The 19204-nt window shown below is 36.6% G+C and overlaps 1 protein-coding gene across 2 annotated transcripts in view; it reads right to left on the minus strand.

Annotated features, from left to right (window-relative positions):
• Positions 1–5118: 5118 nt before the first annotated feature.
• Positions 5119–19204, minus strand: part of IFT52 (intraflagellar transport 52) — a 45931-nt gene continuing 31845 nt past the window's right edge. For both annotated transcript variants that reach the window (XM_044664332.1, XM_044664331.1), the window contains 4 exons: positions 15426–15513; positions 8185–8293; positions 7292–7437; positions 5119–5487 (listed from right to left, as the gene is read on the minus strand). In XM_044664332.1, the coding sequence (XP_044520267.1) occupies positions 5440–5487; positions 7292–7437; positions 8185–8293; positions 15426–15513 (391 nt within the window). In that variant the 3' untranslated portion in view covers positions 5119–5439. The remainder of the gene's footprint in view (positions 5488–7291; positions 7438–8184; positions 8294–15425; positions 15514–19204) is intronic.

The following is a 19204-nucleotide window of genomic DNA, read 5'->3' on the forward strand; positions in this document are numbered from 1 at the left end:
GAGAGGAAACAGAGGCCTAGAGAAGAAAAACCTGCCTGTGATGCTACAGTAAGTGGTAGAAACTGGACTTGAACATAAAACTTCTGCCTCCAAATCTAAACATTTAAGGGTTTTTTTTAAACATTTATTAATATTCATTTTTAACATGGTTACATGATTCATGCTCCTACTTTCCCCTTCACCCCCCTGCACTCCCCCCACCCATGCCGACATACATTTCCACTGGTTTTATCATGTGTCCTTGATCAAGACCTATTTCCAAGTTGTTGTTAATTGCATTGGTGTGGTAGTTTCGAGTCTACATCCCCAATCATGTCCCCCTCAACCCATGCGTTCAAGCGGTTGTTTTTCTTCTATGTTTCCTCTCCTGCAGTTCTTCCTCTGAATGTGGGTAGCGTTCTTTACCATATAAGGGTTTTATTTTAAAATAAAATTTTTTTAATTTATTTTTTTAATTTATTTAAAACATTTTTTAAATTTAATGCTAGAGTATTACACAGTCACTAATATTTGTATTGTAATGGAAACACAGTAATTTAAATCTATAACTGCAATGGCATAAAACAGTTTTTTAAACTCTTGTAAAAAATTTCTCTATCTATAATATTGTTAAATATACTCAATGGGTAAGGTTGAAGAGGTCAGTAGAGCCAAGTATCAAACACTGTTGTGAAAGAGAATTTAAACTTTTTGTTTATTTTAACTTAATCAAGAACTTGTAGTCCCCCCCTTTCATACTTCATAAGTCATTAACACTTAGTAAGAGCCTTTTACTAGAAAAGAAAGTTCATGCTCTTAAAGACCACAAACACTCCCTCCCCTGCTCCCCCCTGCAGTGCTAGGCAAATTGGGAGCCTGTGATTGATTCCTGAGATGTGACCAGGAGAGCTGATGGAGAGAAAACTGTGTATAAGGAGCCTCTGGCACCGTGGGGGTCTTGTGTGATCTTTTGCTTTGTGGGCATGAGCTCTGGTGAGGTTCTTTTGCAACTTTGGATTTTGGCTTCCTGATTCGGACTTTGGATTCTGGTGAAGATTCAGGTTTCTACGATGGAGACTCTGGCTAAAGAGGGATGCTTACTCGGGTGAGACTCTTGCCTCCTTGGTGTGAGAGACTGCCCTTTGCAGCTGTCTTTGGTTGTTGAAACACCTGGCTGGAGACACTCTTGTGGGCTGGTGAGATTCACATCTGTGGTCTGGAGGCACTCCAACCCAGACTTAGGGTATTTTTAGCTAGGCAATATTTTCTACCTCCTTCCTACATTTCCCTCTCTCATTATCACTATTTTGCTGTAATACTGAAGCTACATAAACGGTGACCACAACTTTTATATTTGTCAAACTCATTTTATTTTATTTTTTAAACCCTTACCTTCCATCTTGGAATCAATACTGTGTATTGGTTCCAAGGCAGAAAAGTGGTAAGGGCTAGGCAATGGGGGGTAAGTGACTTGCCCAGGGTCACACAGCTGGGAAGTGGCTGAGGCCACATTTGAACCCAGGACCTCCCATCTGTAGGCCTGGCTCTCAATTCATTGAGCTACCCAGCTGCCACCACGCCCTCCCCCCCCCCCCCCCGCAAACCCATTTTAATTATTACACTGTGCATCAAAAATAAAGTAATAAGAACACATTTTCTTAGATGGTTTGAAAATCAGCTTCTGGATACAGTCCCCAAGAGGCATTTCAATCACATTGGGAGCAATGGAAGTATAACTGAAATAAGGATATATTGCCCTTCTTTGAAAGATAACACATGTGAGCATTGGTTGTGATTTAATTCATTTTTTTAAATATCAACAAGCATTTATTTTCTCTCTAATTAATGCAAAGCATTATGCCAAGCTGATACCAAATTTAGATAAGTTACAGTATCTGCTCCATAGAGCTAACAATTTTAGTGAAGGAATGCAATGCCAACAGAGATGGCTATAAAATTGAGTACATAAGAATTGCATTAAAGAGTTGTGCAAATAAAGGGCTCTGTGAAGTCTGAGAGGCAAGGTAACCAATGGTTGTGCTGGAGGAGGATAATTTAAAGTATAGGTGTCAAAGATGCAAAATATCAATATTTCAATAATTTATATATCTAATATATCACTCGATCATAAAAATTATCTGATTACAATTATCAACATTTTTCAAACTATCATAATGCTGCATTTTTCTTTTCTCAAAGTCTAAAGCAGCAACAAAACCACAGAACTTGAAAATGTGTCTTAAAAGAGAAAAAGGCAAAGGAAAATATATGGTCCAGAGGTTAGAGAGCCAATTCTAGAGACAGGTCTCTGGTTCAAATGTGACCTCAGACACTTCCCAGCTGTGTGACCCTGGGAAACTCATTTAACTCCCATTGCCTACCCTTACCTCACTTCTGCCTTGGAACCAATACACAGTGCTGATTCTAAGACTGAAGGTAAGGATTTAAAAGATAGAGAAAGAGAGAGAGAAAAATTAAAAAGCAAGAGACAGACAGACAGAAACCATACAGCAGAAATACGAAAGCATAATATGCTTTGGATGGATAAGCAATAAAGATCATAGGATGTTGAAAATGGCCTCAGAACCCTTTCAAATCAACAAATATTAATTACTAATTTTCTATATACCCATGAGACATAGTCTACATAACTACAAAGAGCCTACGATTTCATGGACAAGTCAAGGTCTATCTGAATTAAACATGAGAGATCAAGACATTATGTAAAGTAACAGCTCTGCAAAAAAGAGAAAAGAGAAAACAGGATTTAATTCCGTAAGAGCATAAAAGCTGGCAGGGACATAACGCACACAAAGCTAATAGTAATACACAATAATATTTAAGTGCATTAATAAGGTACAGAACAAAATGCTACCTTTGGTCCAAGAAGAAAAAGGTCAAGTTCATGAACAAGTATATAATGTTTAAATGTTTCCTGAATGATTCCCCCGTATAGTTCAACACTGATGTTTTCTCTCATCTTAAGGAGCATCACATATTCTCACTGATTTATTTAATCATTTAGAAAGTATTTATTGAGCTTCTCCCATGTATTTGGTGTTATGAAGAATATATTTTTTAAAAAGTATAAAATATATTCCTTTCCTTGTAAGCACTTAAAATCCATTTAGGAATTTTAACATGAGAGAGAACAGAATTATAGGTTGCCCAATGGATAGAGCACTGAACCTGGAGTCAAGAAGGCTCAACTTCCCGAGTTTAAATTTGGCCTCAGACATTTAGTAGCTGTGTGACCCTGGGCAAGTCATTTAACCTTGTTTGCCTCCATTTCCTCATTTGTAAAATGAGCTGGAGAAGGAAATGACATGCCACTCTAGTATCACTCCAAATGGGATCATGAAGAGTCAGATACAACTGAACATGGAACAGAATCAAAAGAATATAGATACTGGGGGCAGTGGATAGAACACCAGGTCTGGAGTCAGGGGGCCTGGGTTCAAATGTGACCTCAGACACTTCCTAGCTATGTGTTAGCTAGGAAGCCACAACCCTAATGGTCTAGCTCTTGTTGATTTCCTGTCTGAGAATTAATATTAAGGTAAAAGGTAAGGGTTAAAAAAAAAAGAATATAGACAGTAACTACAACTATATAATGGGGATAATAATAATGATAAAATCTTGATACTTTCTGGCTGTTGGTGTCTTCCCCAGAACTGCCTGAGATATTTTTATATAAACTTATATGTGTATAAGTTGTCTCCTCATATAGGATTTAAACTTCATTGAGCACTGGGACTTTTTCTTTTTTTTTTTTTTTTGAGTCTTTATTGCCTACTGTAGTGCCTAGAACATAGTAAGCACTTCATAAATACCTGTGGATTAATGAATACATTTAATACACAATAAAAGAAATTTAGAATGAATCACAGAAATAAAATAATTTTTTTGCAATCTTATTAAAGTTAATAGTCTTTTTTGAAAAGCTGTAAGCAAGTTTTTATTTTCATACATGAATACAGTGATCCCTCACCTATTGCAGGAGTTATGTTCCAAAGACTCCCCCCACAATAGGTGAAAATCCATGAAGTACAATCACTGAGCCAATCAGCACCCAGGATACACAACACAGCACTGTAGTTGGTCGCCTTTCATTCCATCAATCAATAGTGTGCTGTGTACAATCTCATGTTGGCAATCTTGTGCAAGCAGTAGTGGTGTAATGCATTTCCATTGTTATAGTATGGTATTCATCTACAAAATCCCTCAATCCGAGATACAGAATTAGATATACATATTTTTAAAAACCGGCAATACAGTGAAACCACAATAAGTGAACTGGGATATAGTGAGGGATGACTGTTGTGAGAAGGGAATTTGTATTTTGATTTGATCAATCAGAGATTTAGACTTCCCTTCCATTTGTTTTGAATTTGGGTCAATCAGCAACCAGGGGATTGATCCCACAGGCTCTACCCTCCTGGGTTGTACCAGGCTAATTGAAGAACTGTGATTGGTTCCTGGGGGGTGATATAGGAGAGCTACTGGGTGAAAGGGATGGCATATAAGGTGAGACCTAGCAGAAAGCTGGGGGAGTGGTTGTTGTTTCTGAGGCTGAGATTCGGAGACAGACTCTGGGTTGTTAGGCTTTAGGTTATTGGGCTAGGTAATTCTTTACCTCTTTTCTATATTTCCTTTTCTTATTATCTTTATCTTACTATAATAAAGCTATTAGAGCTACTAACAGTCTTGTGACTTAAGGGCTAATTCCTATAAACGGCGACGACAACATTTTTTTACTCTTATAATTTAGTCAAACCCATTCTCACCATTAATTACACCGTAATTAGCATAAAACAAATGATTATTTACTAGTTTATATTTAAGGGCCTAAGAAGTGTTCAGAGAAGGAAGAGACCTTAGAGGAAATGTTACAGAAGGCACTTCTAATTCTGTGATGTCCCAAAGGTTATTAGAGATATAGAAGTAGAACTTAGGATAGGGCTGGATTTTACAAATCTTTGAGTCTGTTTATTTCTGTTTCTGATCCATTATATTAAGTAGATTCTGCAAATTAACTTATTTTCTATAGCATTTATTATTCATTAGGCATAAAATAAAGTTGTACAAGTATCACAAAAACCTGAAGCAGATTACCTTTAACAAGAACAAAGACAGGTCTGGGATTGAAAGAGAACATTTTAATGTAAGAATATTTCTCATATTACAAAAGTATAGTTTCAATAAAAAAAAATATGGGGCATTTATCTTACATAATGATTTTGATAGTTACCAATCCTCATAATATACCTGCCTAGTTGCTATAGAAGACATGCAGTCTTTAACTTCGTACCTATTTACAATAGAAAAGTGCATGGCTCATAGTGGAGAGGCAATTTTGATGGATATATGGAAAAACAGTTAGAAAAGAGATGACACTGAGAGAAGCAGATTAATTGTTTGGTATCTCCTCATCTTCTGGCCTTGTAAGAGACACCAATCTCAAAAATTGCTATGAAATGTAGCTTCACTGGTATCAACATCATGCTCCTAAAAGAGAGGAAAGAAATGGAAAATTTCAATATAATGCTAAAATCTACTCATTTAAACACTAATTGCTGGTTAACTGCCACTAATTAGAGCAGTGGGAAGAAACTCCAGGTATTCAGGATCGATCTAACATGCAGATTAAATGGCTAAGAGATAATGTGGTACACAGAATAGCTGGGCTTAAAGTCAGGCAGAATTTTGTTCAAATCCCTCCGGTAATACTGAACTAATCTGAGGAGGGAAGAAGGAAGGAGGAAGGAGGAAGGGAAAAAGCATCTCTATAGTGTTTATTATGTGTCAGGCACTGTGTTAAATGCTTTATAAATATTACCTCATTGGTTTTCCTAATAATTATAGGAATCAGGCACCATTATTATCCCCATTTTACAAATGAGGAAACTGAGACAAACAGAGATTAAGTGATATGCTCAGAATCAGCCCTTGTATCTGCAATCAGATTTGAATTCAAGTTTTCCTGGCTCCAGGCCATTCTGCACTGGTAGACACACTGGAACAAGTAAGCACGGGGGCAGCTGGGTAGCACAGTGATAGAACACTAAGACTCATGGAGTTTTTTTACAATTCTGAGCCCAAATATCCCTAAATAAAGTAGGGGTGACATTTGTCCTTCTGATTTCACAGGACTGGTGTAAAGATTAAATGTAGTCATGTATGCTTTGCAAATCTGAAAGTGCTAGTCTGTTATTATTAACTATACCCAGCCCTGGATATAATTTCTAAAATTAAAAAATGATCATTCACTGCTATTAAGATCATCAAAGGCCTATCACCAGTGTTTTTCCTGCTCTCGATCATATCTTCAAACCAATGACTGAGATAGTAATTGCTCTTTCAGATCCCTAAGTGACCAAGAATTCCTATTCACTTTCTTGCTAAATTGTTTGTTTTTTTAAACCTTTACCTTCTGTCCTAGTATCAATTCTAAGACAGAAGAGAGGTAAGGACTAGACAATCAGGGTTAAATGACTTGCCCAGGGTCACCCAGTTAGGAAGTGACTAAAATCACATCTGAACCCAGGACCTCTCCACTCCAGGCCTAGTTTTCTATCCACTGTGCTACCTAGCTGCCCCCATGCTTACTTGTTCCAGTTTGCCTACTAGAATAAATTAGCCTGGGCCCTCTTACTGCCATACTGGTAACAAGAGCTACCTCTCCACAGTAACTAGGTGACACAATGGATAGAGTGCTGGGCCTAGAGCTGAATTCAAATCTGTATGCAGATACTTAGTAGTTGGGTGACTGAGCAGATCATTTAACCTGTGTTTGTCTCAGTTTCCTCATTTGTAAAATGGGGAGATTAATGACACCAACCTCCCATAGTTGTTCCGAGAACCAATGAAGTAATATTTGTAAAGCATTTAACACAATGCCTGGCAAATAATAGACATTAAAGAGATATTTATTCCCTTCTTTCTTCCCTCTTCTCTCCTCAAACTTATGTTCATTAATCCATTTCTATTTTTTCCCCAATTACATGTAGAAACAATTTTCAACAATTATTTTCCAACACATAATCCATTCCTTCTAACAGGAACACTAACAGCAGGGGGCAAAGGCAGTCAAAAAGCATTTTTTTTTTCAAACTAGAAGGAATAAAGACAGGGATGATAATATTAAACCAAAGGTAAAATTCAATCCACATGGCAGAAATCCCTTATATTTATTGTCGAAAAATGATTTATTGCATCAGAATTTTAAATGACATTTAAAAAATTGTAAATCCAGCTCTCAGATGGAAGCAAACAATAATTCTAGTATTTGGTATGTAACAAAACATGTTACCTGATTCAGTTTTTTAAACTCTACTACTTGGAAGAATATGTGCTCCAGAACATGTTTAGCATCTTGTTGTTCCTTTTGGAGTTTACTGGTCACTCCAAGAATGTCACCACATTTCCTGACATAGAATTCCAGGTCCTCTTCAGTACCTAAAAAATAGGCACACTCAACTCACCACTGTTTCCTAGTACATCCAAAAGTTTAAAATGTACCACATTCTACATATTTACAATTAATTGTTTGAGACCTTTGGATACCTCTAAATTAAAATTTTCAAATGGGAGATGCTGTTAAAGTTACATATAGTATCAGAAGCTTTAGAACCCCATTGTTTGTATGGAGATATCTTATTAATTCTGATAGAGGCATGACATTTCTCATTAGAAGAAACTCTACTGGTTTGAGTAATCATGATTGCTTGGAACTCTCATTTCTATATTTCTATCTCTCTATATATTCCTATATATCAAGCAAAGATGACACTTTTGGCCCAGTAGCAACTGTGTGTGTACATTCTAATTTCTTTTCTGGTAATGGTGACTGATTTGTATTCATCCATTCATATTCTCTGCTTAATCTACCCTGGGACCAAACAGATTATTTTTGTGAGAGGCAACTTGGGTTAAAAGCACAGTCTGTGCCTACTTAATGGTTCATAAAGGAATAAAACCCATACCTTCAATTTATTAGCATTACAGTCTAATTAACTGGGATAATCAGCCACTTGAGGGGGAAAAATCAGCATAATTTACATGAAGTAAACAAAATATAAAAATATACTTTAAAATTCTATCCATGTTTTTTTCAGTTTAGTGAAACAAATGGTTTTTATTAATAATATTCCAGTTATGTATTTAGAAAAAAAACCTCAAGATAAAAAAATCAATCAAGCTTACACTTATTGGTAATTTGAGCAAGCCGTGCTTTCTCTGAAGAGAAAGTTTCATCCAAGTCAAACAATTCCAGGGGAGGTGGAGGCAATTCTCTGAAACTGGGAGGAAAAACCTAGGGATAAAAGATCTTTTGTTAATAATTATGAAAAGTTTATCCTAAGCTATTGAAAATTCTGAAATGAATTAAAAAGGCTAAAATGAAAATATTCTTATTTCATGATTTCAGAATGCACTGTTTTAGCTTGTGTAGGAAGACAATTTGAGAAACCTTCCACTCCTCCCTTATGTGAAAACCTTCATTTGTTATTCCATTCTTAAGAGCTCCCACCTAACCCTGTTGCTCATCTATTACACACCTTCACCAATTCCACATCAATTGTTGATGCAAGTTTACTTACATTATTTTAACAGACATTTAATCAACAAATTTAATTAAAAGCAGCTATTAGGCTAGATGATGAGACACAAAGTTTGATGTTACTAAGTGCCCACTATGTGAGAAGTACACCAGAGCTGTGGGTGATCCAAAGGTCAACTCAACAAACATTAAGCACCTACTGTGTGCAGAACACTGTTCCTGTCAGCGAGAAGATAAAATGATCAATCTAATTTCTTATACAGCAGCAATATGTGATCACATTCATAGGCCACCATCTGTTCAGCCATTGCCTAATCAATGGCCATCTCTGAGTTTCTTGTCATTACCAGTAGTGCAGCTCTAAGTAACCAGAGCAGGGAGCCTTTCTTTTGGTAAATGACCTCCTTGGGGTACAGGCCTAGCAGTGAAATCTCTGAATTAGAAGTTAAGGGCATTTCAGTTCCTCTCTTCATATGATTCCAAATGGCTTTCCAGAAGGCTTGTTAGCCATTCATTTTCATTCTTTTTTTTCCTCTTTTTCCATTATAAATAGGATGTTCTCCATTCTTTTCCTTCTGTTTAGTATACTTCATATCTATTGGTCTTAATTGCATTTTAGCATTCTATTAAAGTCTCACAATTTAAATATTTCTTGATTGTTTGACATTTAAGTTTGTGAAAAGTAAAATTCAACATTGTGTTTTGGGTACAAGCCTGGCAAAGACACTGATCTCTTCTCTATTCAACCACCAAAGTGATTTTCCTAAAGCACAGATTCAGCCATGCCCCCTCCCTATTCAATAAACTCTAATGGCTCCTTATTGCTGGCAGAATCAAATACAAAATCTTCTATTTAGGATTCAAGGCCCTACTTTACCTAGCTCTCTCCTCCCTTTCCAATTTTCTTATATCTTATTTCCAGCCACCTATTCTTCAGTCCAGTGACTCTGGCCTCCTGGCTATTCCTCAAACAAGCCACTCCATCTCTAGGCTTCAGGCATTTTCTCTGGCTGTGCCCCAGGCCTGGAATGTTCTTCCTTCTAATTTTTGTCTCTTAACTTCCTTTAAGTCCCATCTAAGATCTAATCTTTTACAAGAAGCTTTTCTCAACCCTTTTTAATCCTAGTGCTTCCTATCCTTTAATTATTTCCTTTTTAGCCAGTATGTAGCTTGTTTGAATATCTTTAATTTGCATGTTGTCTCCCAGCCTTAGGCTCTTAGTTCCTTAAGGTCTTTTACCTCTTTTTGTATCCCTGGCACTTAGCACAATGCCCAGCACATAGCAGATGATAATTGACTAACAACAAATTAATTCATTAAATTATTTTAATTCTAAGCTTCTTTATTTACAGAGAAAAAAATGTTTAAAGGGCAGCATTCTCATGCCTTTATAAATTTTGCACAAGTCATTTTCCCAAAAGAGGGCCAAATTCTACAGTAAGCTAAACCACTTTCAGGTGAAAGTTTGTTAACAGTTTTGAATCATGAAACAAAGCATCAGTCATTAAAAATGTCAAATCATTGGAGAATCATTTTCCTACTAGCTATGTGACCCTGGACAAGTAACTTAATCCTGTTTCCCTCTGTTTCCTCATCTGTAAAATGAGCTAGAGAAGAAAATGGCAAACCACTCCAGAATCTCTGCAAGAAAACTCCAAATGGTGTCACACATAAGGAGTTGGACAAGGCTACTAAAAGACAAATGATGATAATTTAAATAGTGCATTTACATAATGTTTAAGGTTTGCAAAACATTTCATATATATTATCCCATCTGAAGCTCATATAGCTAGTAAGCTAAAGAAATAGGTAATGACCATAACTAGATTAAGGTGTTTCCACCCTAAATTTAATTTAATTTAAGTGGTAATTTAATTACCACTCTAATTAATTTGCTAGGAATTTAAAAGAGTGCATTGAACTTTCACCTAGTTTCCTCTTAGAAAGCAGCTGGGCTTTTGGTAACAATGAGAATAAAACATTTTAGGTTCAGGGCACTGTTTAGGAATTTATAGTTAAAGAAAAAACTAATCAAGTTTCTTATTAAGGAGGGACCAAGAACTTCAGACCAACTTTTTTACTAAAAGAAAATATTTTGTAACATGTAGCTTTCTAAAAGGGGAAGGGGGAGGTCAATTGTACAATTCTCCAAGTTGTTTCCAGTTTGGATTACTTTTTTTGAGAGTATATATAATGCTGCTATGAAGGTCTACATATACAGCAACCCAAATTAAAGTAACTCTAAGGTTCCATGTCATATTCATTTGATTGGTATGGATGACAAAAAAGACAAAGTTAGAGGAACTATGGAAAAACAGGTTCATTAATGCCCTATTGGTGCAGCTGTGAATTACTCTAGACATTCTCAAGATCAAATTAGAATTATGCCCCCTAAATCACTAAATTGTTTGTATTCTTTGACTCAGTAATGTCACTAAGGTCTATATCTCAAAAGAGATCAAAGAAGGAGGGAAAGGATTCCCATATACAAAAATATTTATATCATTTTTTTTTGTGGTAGAGAACTAGAAGTTCAGAGGGTGTTGTAACAAATAAAATTAATATAGAGGGACAGAATTAAAAATATTATGGTTTCAAAGGGTTTACTGAAAGCCATTTAGAAAAATGAAGCCATTTAGTTCAAAAGCCTCACCATACCTCCGCCCACCAAGCTGCAGGAAAAGAAAGTACCAATCAAGTCCTGAGTCTTTATACCTCTATGTTGATCACACTTCCTGTCCACCTCATTGTGCAAGAGGAATCATGGGAAATGTAGTTTCAAGTCCCCTAAATGTCCACAGGAAGTTTGGATCAGGGACCTCAAAATTAGTTCAAGGACCCCCAAATTTTCAATATCACAGTGTCCATCAGTTGGGGAATGACAACATATGCTAAATAAATGTAATGGAATACTATTGAGTTGTAAGAAAGAGATGGTTTCAGAGAAGACCCATGTATGAACTGATAAAGACAAAAGTGGCAGAACCAAAAGAATTATATATATATTATAGTGATTATATATATGTATATAATCACCATAAAGATAAACAACTCTGAAAGACTTTTTGGGATGCCATTTTGGGATTTTTTTTTGCTTGGCTATGAATATTTGTTATAAAGATTCCACCAACACACTCCCACCAGCCTTTTTTTTCATTGTGGTGGGTGGGAAGGAAAGAAAATATATTTGAAGAAAATTTTTAATTAAAAAAAGAAAAGATGAATAGAACTCCATGAACTAAAATTCTTCAGAAGTCAGCTCAGGAAAGGATAGGAAACTTCCCCAAATGAAATTCAGAGAACACAAACAATTGAGGTAAGGAAGAAAGTAGGGAAAACTGTCTAAAGAGACTAAGAAACTCACTAGCCAACTTAGCATTTACTTGCTAAGCCATGTGCAGAAGATAGCAGAACAGGCGGTGAGACCAATATACATGGATATAATTACACACATAGGCAGTTTCCATCCCCATCACTCACCCCACATTACTTATCGATTTAAAACCCTTTTGAGGGGGCAGCTGGGTAGCTCAGTGGATTGAGAGCCAGGCCTAGAGACGGGAGGTCCTAGGTTCAAATTTGACCTCAGACACTTCCCAGCTGAGTGACCCTGGACAAGTCACTTGACCCCCATTGCCCACCCTTACCACTCTTCTGCCTTGGAGCCAATACACAATATTGACTCCAAGACAGAAGGTAAGGGTTTAAAAACAAAAACAAAAAAACTCTTTTGATTGGATCTAGCAAGGTCAAGTGAAATGAGTGAAGTGTCACACTTGGATTCACTGAAATGAGCAAAAGCATGGCAGTGATCTATAAGCATAATGTCAAGAACACTGAAGTTTAAATGAGCTGGTCCACAAAACTAAGGATAAATGGTTCGGTGAAACCAGCCTTTTCTCTGTTCCTCCCAGGTGGCCCTCCAAACTCTATCTCAGTGCTTCTTCCCTGGCTATCCTGAATGCCTACCTACAAAATACTCCCTCTTCCCATCTACCTCATAGAATCACTCTGCCTTCAAGACACAGCTCAAACATCAGGAAACCTTTCATGATTCCCTTTCTTACTACCATATATTTTTTTTATTCATTCAATTCTTTTTTATGTATGTTGTCTCCCCCAACAGAATGTAACTCCTGGAGATCAAGGAGTTTTCCCTTCATATACATATAGTTCTAAATAATAGTACAATTAGGCTGTTATTAATGGTCCAGGGTAAGCTCAGAGGTCCCCAGTGAAGTATCCAAGGGAATATGTGCTCAGTCCTGTGTGTTAAGCTTAAAAATTATCAGTCCCTTAAATAAAGGTATGAAAATGATAATTCTTAGCAAATTTATAAACATTACCTGGAATACTACCCCTCCTCATCTCTATCTCCTGAACTTCCTGGCTTCCATTAAGTCCAACTAAAATCCTATCTTTCACTAGAAGCCTTTCTCAGCTCCTCTTAATTTGAATACCTCCCCTCTGTTTATCATTTCCTATCTATCTTGTACATGGCTTGTTTTATATATATTTGTTTGCATTTGATTATAAGCTCCTTGAAGACAGAGACTGTTTTCTGTCTCTTTGCATTCCTAGCCCTTGGCATAGAGCCTGACACATAGTAGGTATTTAATAAATGTTTATTGATTAATTGATGGCACAAAGTTGGGAGAGACAGCTAGCTACTATGGATGATAAGATCACAAGTCATTATAAGATGCAATTAATAATAGCAATAAAGTCTTATATTTAGTTTCAAAAAATCAACTTTGCAAGTAAGTACAAGAAGGAAGTGACATGACTAGATGGTAGTTCTGTATGAGTTCAGTATGAGCTCACATGTGACATGGCAGCTAAGAAAGCTAATGTCATCTTGGACTGCACTTAGAGGGGTGGAGCCTCAGGATTAGCCAAAGTGATCAGCCTACTGTACTTGGCCATGGCCAAACCATAACTGGAATACTGTGTCTTGCTGTGGGTGCCACATTTTAGGATGAGTTACAGAGCACCCAGAAGAGAGCAAATAGTATAATGAAGGGCTTCAAGTTCATGCCACATTAAGATTAAATAAAAGAATTAGAAATGTTTAGTGTGGAGGAGAAAAGAAGGGGCATGAAAGCCATCTTCACATATCTGAAGGACTGTCATGTGGAAGAAATATTAGACATGTTCTATTTGACCACAAAGGCAAAAATTAGGAGCAAAAGGCAGAAGTTGCAAAAAGACTAATTTTAGCTTGACATAAAGAAAACCTTAACAATGAGAGATATGCTAAAGGGCGATGGATTGCCTGAAGATGGAGATCTGACTTTATCTTCCCTCTGATCAAGAAGACTGAGTGGCTCCCACAACCTTTAGGTTAATCTCAAACCCTTTCTTTTGGCACATAAAACACATGAGTTTAGCCTTTTCCTGAGGGGGTGGCACATTTTCTCCCCTCACACAATGTACATTTCAGTCATTATGGCTTACTTGTACAAAGACTGTGTGCCAAGCCATGAATTTATTCATTTGTTCATTCATTCTTTCTCTTTTTTCTTCCTTCCTTCCTGCCTTTCTTTCTTTCCTTTAAAAAAAAACTTCTTTCTCTCTTTCCTTTTCTTTAAGTCCTTACTTTCAGTCCTAGTACCACCTCTAAGACTGAAGGGCAAGGGCTAGGCAAATGGTGCTAATTGACTTTCCAGGGTCAATCACACTGCTAGGAAGTGTTATGGTCAGAATTGAACCCTGATCATCCAGATACCAGGCCTGGTGTGCTCTATCCACCAAGCCACCTAGCTGCCTTACCTGGAACTACTTTCAAGATTTAGTTCATATGCACTTCCTACAAGAAGACTTCTGATTCTTCTTGTTAGTATTCTACAATCCCCAAATCTCTTGTGTATTTTTTGATATATATCCTGTGTTTACTTATCTGTGAACAAGACGAAGATGAAGAAGCCCCTAACAGAATGTAAGCTCCTTTGAGGGCAGGGAATGTCTCATTTCTATTTATATTCCCAGCACTTAGCCCCAAAGGGCAGCTAGATGACCCAGTGCTGGGCCTGAAGCCAGACAGACTCATCTTCTTGAGTTCAAATATTACCTCAGACACTTATTTGCTCTCTGGATAAATCACTTAACCCTGTCTGCCTCAGTTTCCTCAGCTATAAAATGAGATAAAAAAAGAAATGGAAAACCACTCCTATCTTTGCCAAGAAAACCCTGACTGAGGTCATAAAGAGTGGGACACCTTTGAAAAATCCAAAAGTCTAGAGTAGGGATTTAATAAATGTTTGTAGGTCAACTGATATAGTAGGTTCCTCTCCACTGGAAGTGTTCAAGAAAAATCTGGATGACAATTTGTGGGGTATGATATACAGGATTTTTTCTTGCCAATATAGGATGAGCTAGATAGCCCCTCAGTCTCTCCCAAATGGGATATCTGGTTATTCTCTGAATACCCCCATAATTAGATGGCTTATGCAGCCTGATTGATATCAAACACAAAGTGGTAGAAGTAGCATTTTCTTTACCAATTTAAGAACATAGGAATAAGAAATACAAACCTCTTTCCGAAGTTATATCAAATACCCCTCAAAAAATGGGCTATTTATAAAATAGTAGGTATTTATGTATAAAAATGCCAGTTTACCCTCTGCTAAGTAGGTTCAAAGGTAAGAAGATGAACACTTTGCTGTTCTTCCAACCTCACTTCTACAAGCCTGACAGGATATAAAGTCTCTGGGCCCTTTCTGAACCTTGGCAAGGCACAGTCAGATAGCATCTCCATATTTTAATCAGATTTAGTTTGCTCTCTTTATCACCCTTTTTGTCATAGCCTTATTTCTGCAACTAGGTATACTGGGGAAAGTGAATACTAGGTAGCTCTATAACATATTCCAAAAACATGGCAACTCACCGCTGGTTGAAGGGCAGGTAATGGAGTCTCAAACTGAGGTTGAATAAGTTGGAGAGGTTCATGCTTTACATTTAATTGTTCGTAAGCTCTGTCAAAAGAGAAGAACATATGACCAAGGTCAGGCAAGGATATATATCAGTAAGATATATATCCTATATATATTTCTTATCTGTCAATTCTAAGAGAAGCAAAAACAAAAACAAAAACAAAACAACAATCCATGCTTCTTAAATGAGGATAATTGGAAGAGACAAAGTGCCAATTTCAAACATGACTAATTAATATATTGATTTTAGAATTCAGTTTAACTCACAATGTGACTATAGCTTAAAGTTTGAAGCATTTTACTTACATAAAGAAAATGACATTGTGGAGAAAACAAGGACTAAGGGTAAGAATGTAAATTCAAATCCTTAACTCTGTCATTTCTTAGCCCTATAATCTTGGAGATCACTTAACCTCAATTTACTCTTCTGTAAAATGACAGATTTCTTTAGGAAAAGTTCTGCCTCTAATATTCCATGATTCCATAAAGAGTTTTTGCCTAAATGAAGGCCTATTCCAGCCCATTCTTACTTAGGTGTTTTTCAGACAAATCTTTTTTTTCATCATTGAATTAGGAGTCAGTCTCTGTCTCTGTCTGTCTCTCTGTCTCTCTGTCTCTCTCTCTCTCTTTTTTTAGGAGTCTCTTCTAAAAGGTAGAGGGGGCTCTGTAGATAAAGAGACCAGCATGGAGATAGGAGGTCCTGGGTTCAAATGTGGCCTCAGACACTTTCTAGCTATATGACTCTGGACAAGTCACTTAACCCCAATTACCTAGTCCTTACCACTCTTCTGCCTTGGAACAGATACTTCGTATCAGTGGTAAGAGAGAAGATAAGGGTGTTTTTTGTTTGTTTTTTGTTAATGTAGGAGAGGAATTCTCCCATGAGGAAAAAAATCAAAACTTCTTATGGTCTCTAAGAATAAGTTTTGGATGAGGCACTGATCTGTACTGGTGGAAGGAGTTTCCAAAGTGAAAGTTCTTTACCCAAATGGAATTACAAATATGGAAGGGCCATGGTCTCATCCTAGCCAGACAAATGATCTATTATGGAGTTTTTTGAAATTTGACTCAAAGTCTATATAAATTCAGTTAATTACCCAAATTATTATTGGGGATGAATTTTTAGATCAATACTGACATGCCTACCACCACTTAGCATGCTATTCAATCTATCATATATTTTGATTAGCTGAGTTGTGCTCGGAAATGCAAACTAATTACAACAGCCTAAGGAAAACCTAAATTAGGAAGGTAAAGCTGATGAAAAACAAATAAATGAAAACACCTATGATCTATTTCAAAGGGAAATATAAATGTTCCCCCTTTCAGATTACATTATAGCATTACAGCAATATGATATGATAGAAAGGACTCTGGAATTATCTTCTGGAAATGAAATTCTGTCAGTGATTAAGCAATTTTCAGTCACTTTCCCATAAGCCTCAATGTCCTCATCTGTAAAATGGGGGAAATAACATTTATACTACTTATCTCACTGGACTATTGTGAAAATCAAATGAAAATACACTATATTATGTTCTAGTCACTGCTAAGTGTTGGGACCACAAAGATAAAAATGAAACAGTACCTGACCTTGAGAAGTTTACATTCTAAAAGGGGGAGACGGAGACAAGATAGACATATACAAGTATACATAAAATGGGTGTATGTAAAATAAATACAAAATAATTCGGGCAGAAGAAGGCATTGGCAGTTTGTCTCATTTAACCTCTCCAAGCTTCAGTTTCCTCATCCATAAAATAAAAGGCTAGGCTATGTCCATTCCAGCTCTAACTCTATGATCCCGAGTACCTATTTTATTCTCTCATTTCACTTATCATTGCTTTTATCATCATTAATGTTCTAAATAGACTGAATACTGAGCTAAAAAGGGTTTTAGCTTTCTAATTCCTCATAGAATACCTCTGAAACCAGAAGTGTTTTGTGAATAATTATAACCATGGAAATACTGCCCACCCCCCAACCCCCAAAAGGAGTTTGAAAGCAGTCATGGCTGCCCTTTTGCTAAAAGGTACAAAACAGATGTATGGTAGTCAAAATTTTTAAAAAGCAACTGAAATGTCTGTTATTTAACTCTCATGAGAGCAAAGCAGCAGAGATGGAGATTAAATCAAACCATTAAATCAAAGCAAACAGTTATATTACACTTCCATCTTTAGTATTAAACTTGGATTGACAGGCACTAAAGGAGACTTTATTAAACTAAGAAATCCCTAGAACTTCAAAATGACAGAAGACAGCAAAGGAACAAACTTCCACCTCCCTATTAGTTATATGACCTTGGGCAAGTGGCTTCCACATTTCAGCCTCCATTTCCTCATCTGTAAAATGAGGCATACTAGATGACCTCTAAGCTTCTTTCTGGCCCTGAAATGCTTTTATAAAGCCTCTATTTTATGAATCTATAACTAAATAGATGAATATCCAGGAGTGATAAGAATTTACAGAATAACGATGACTTGAAGTCAGCCTAGAGAATTGGTACCACAGTGATGAAAGAGTCAAAGATATTATCCTTCTGAGAAAGGGCTTTTGAAAAAGTAGTTGAACCCTATGTCTTCATCCCAAGATTTCTTGTGACTGAAAGCTGAGATGGTAACAGCAAGAAGCAGCAAGCCCTCTAACATTGATCACATGAAAAAGGAGCTGACAGAAAAAACTATATACTTTGCTCAGGCCTTGCCTGGTACCTTTGAGGCCTCTTCCAATACCACTTTCTACCAGATGGGGAGCTGCTGCCTTCGTGAGGAGCTCTGGCTGGCTATTTCAGTTCTGAGAGCTACTCTACAATTCTTTGGCTCTTAGCAGGAAAATAACCAATGCTGAGTCACTTTTATACTATGACTTCATTTTTATCTAGTCTCCTTTCCAACTCTCTTAGCATAGCTTTTCTCACTAGTATTCTTCAAATACTACTTTAAACAGGTCCGTTGTTACCAATTCACAAGGTCTTATTATTCCTAAATCTGAGAGTCTCTTCTTGACTTTGATCTTTCTTGACTTTTCCACAACCTGGCATAACCCATTAACTGTTTCCTAAGCATTCTTACTCATCCAAATTCTAGAAGTAGTCTCAACTATTTGTCTGCTACTTTAATAGTACTATTAAAATTTCATTTGAAGATTTTTATAAACTATAAACGTGATTATGAATAGCCCTATCAGTACATCAAATCTAAACAAGTATAAAATACAATTCATCATTTATTAAAGTTAGAGGAGATCCTAAAGATCATGTAACCCAACCCCTTCACTTTATAGGAAATTGAGGCCAAGACATAGGAAGTAACTTTCCCAAGGTCACAGAGCTAGTAAAAAGCAGATGCAGGACTCAAATCCATGTCATCAGAAATCTAGTGCTCTTTCCATTATACTATTATATAAAATGATTAACAAAACATGGGTCAGATTACACACAAGCCACTACTTCACCAGTGAGATCCAATGTAGAAAAGGGAAAGGAATTGGGACTAGACCTGTGATTTCACTAGAACAAAGAACTCCTATACGAGGAAACTCCCTCTATCAATTCAGGCCAGCATCTTCTCTGCAACATATAGTCTTGCAGATATAGCTAAATGATGAAATCTTTCATAAAAAGTGAAAGGAGCCCCCAGAAACATTAACCCTACAAGTTTTATTATCAGCCAAATGAAGTTGGACAACATAATCTTGAATATCCCTTCCAGTTCTAGTGACTCTATTTCCAGTT

This window comes from Gracilinanus agilis, chromosome 2 (genome assembly GCF_016433145.1).
Source record: "Gracilinanus agilis isolate LMUSP501 chromosome 2, AgileGrace, whole genome shotgun sequence".
Classification (NCBI taxonomy): domain Eukaryota; kingdom Metazoa; phylum Chordata; class Mammalia; order Didelphimorphia; family Didelphidae; genus Gracilinanus; species Gracilinanus agilis.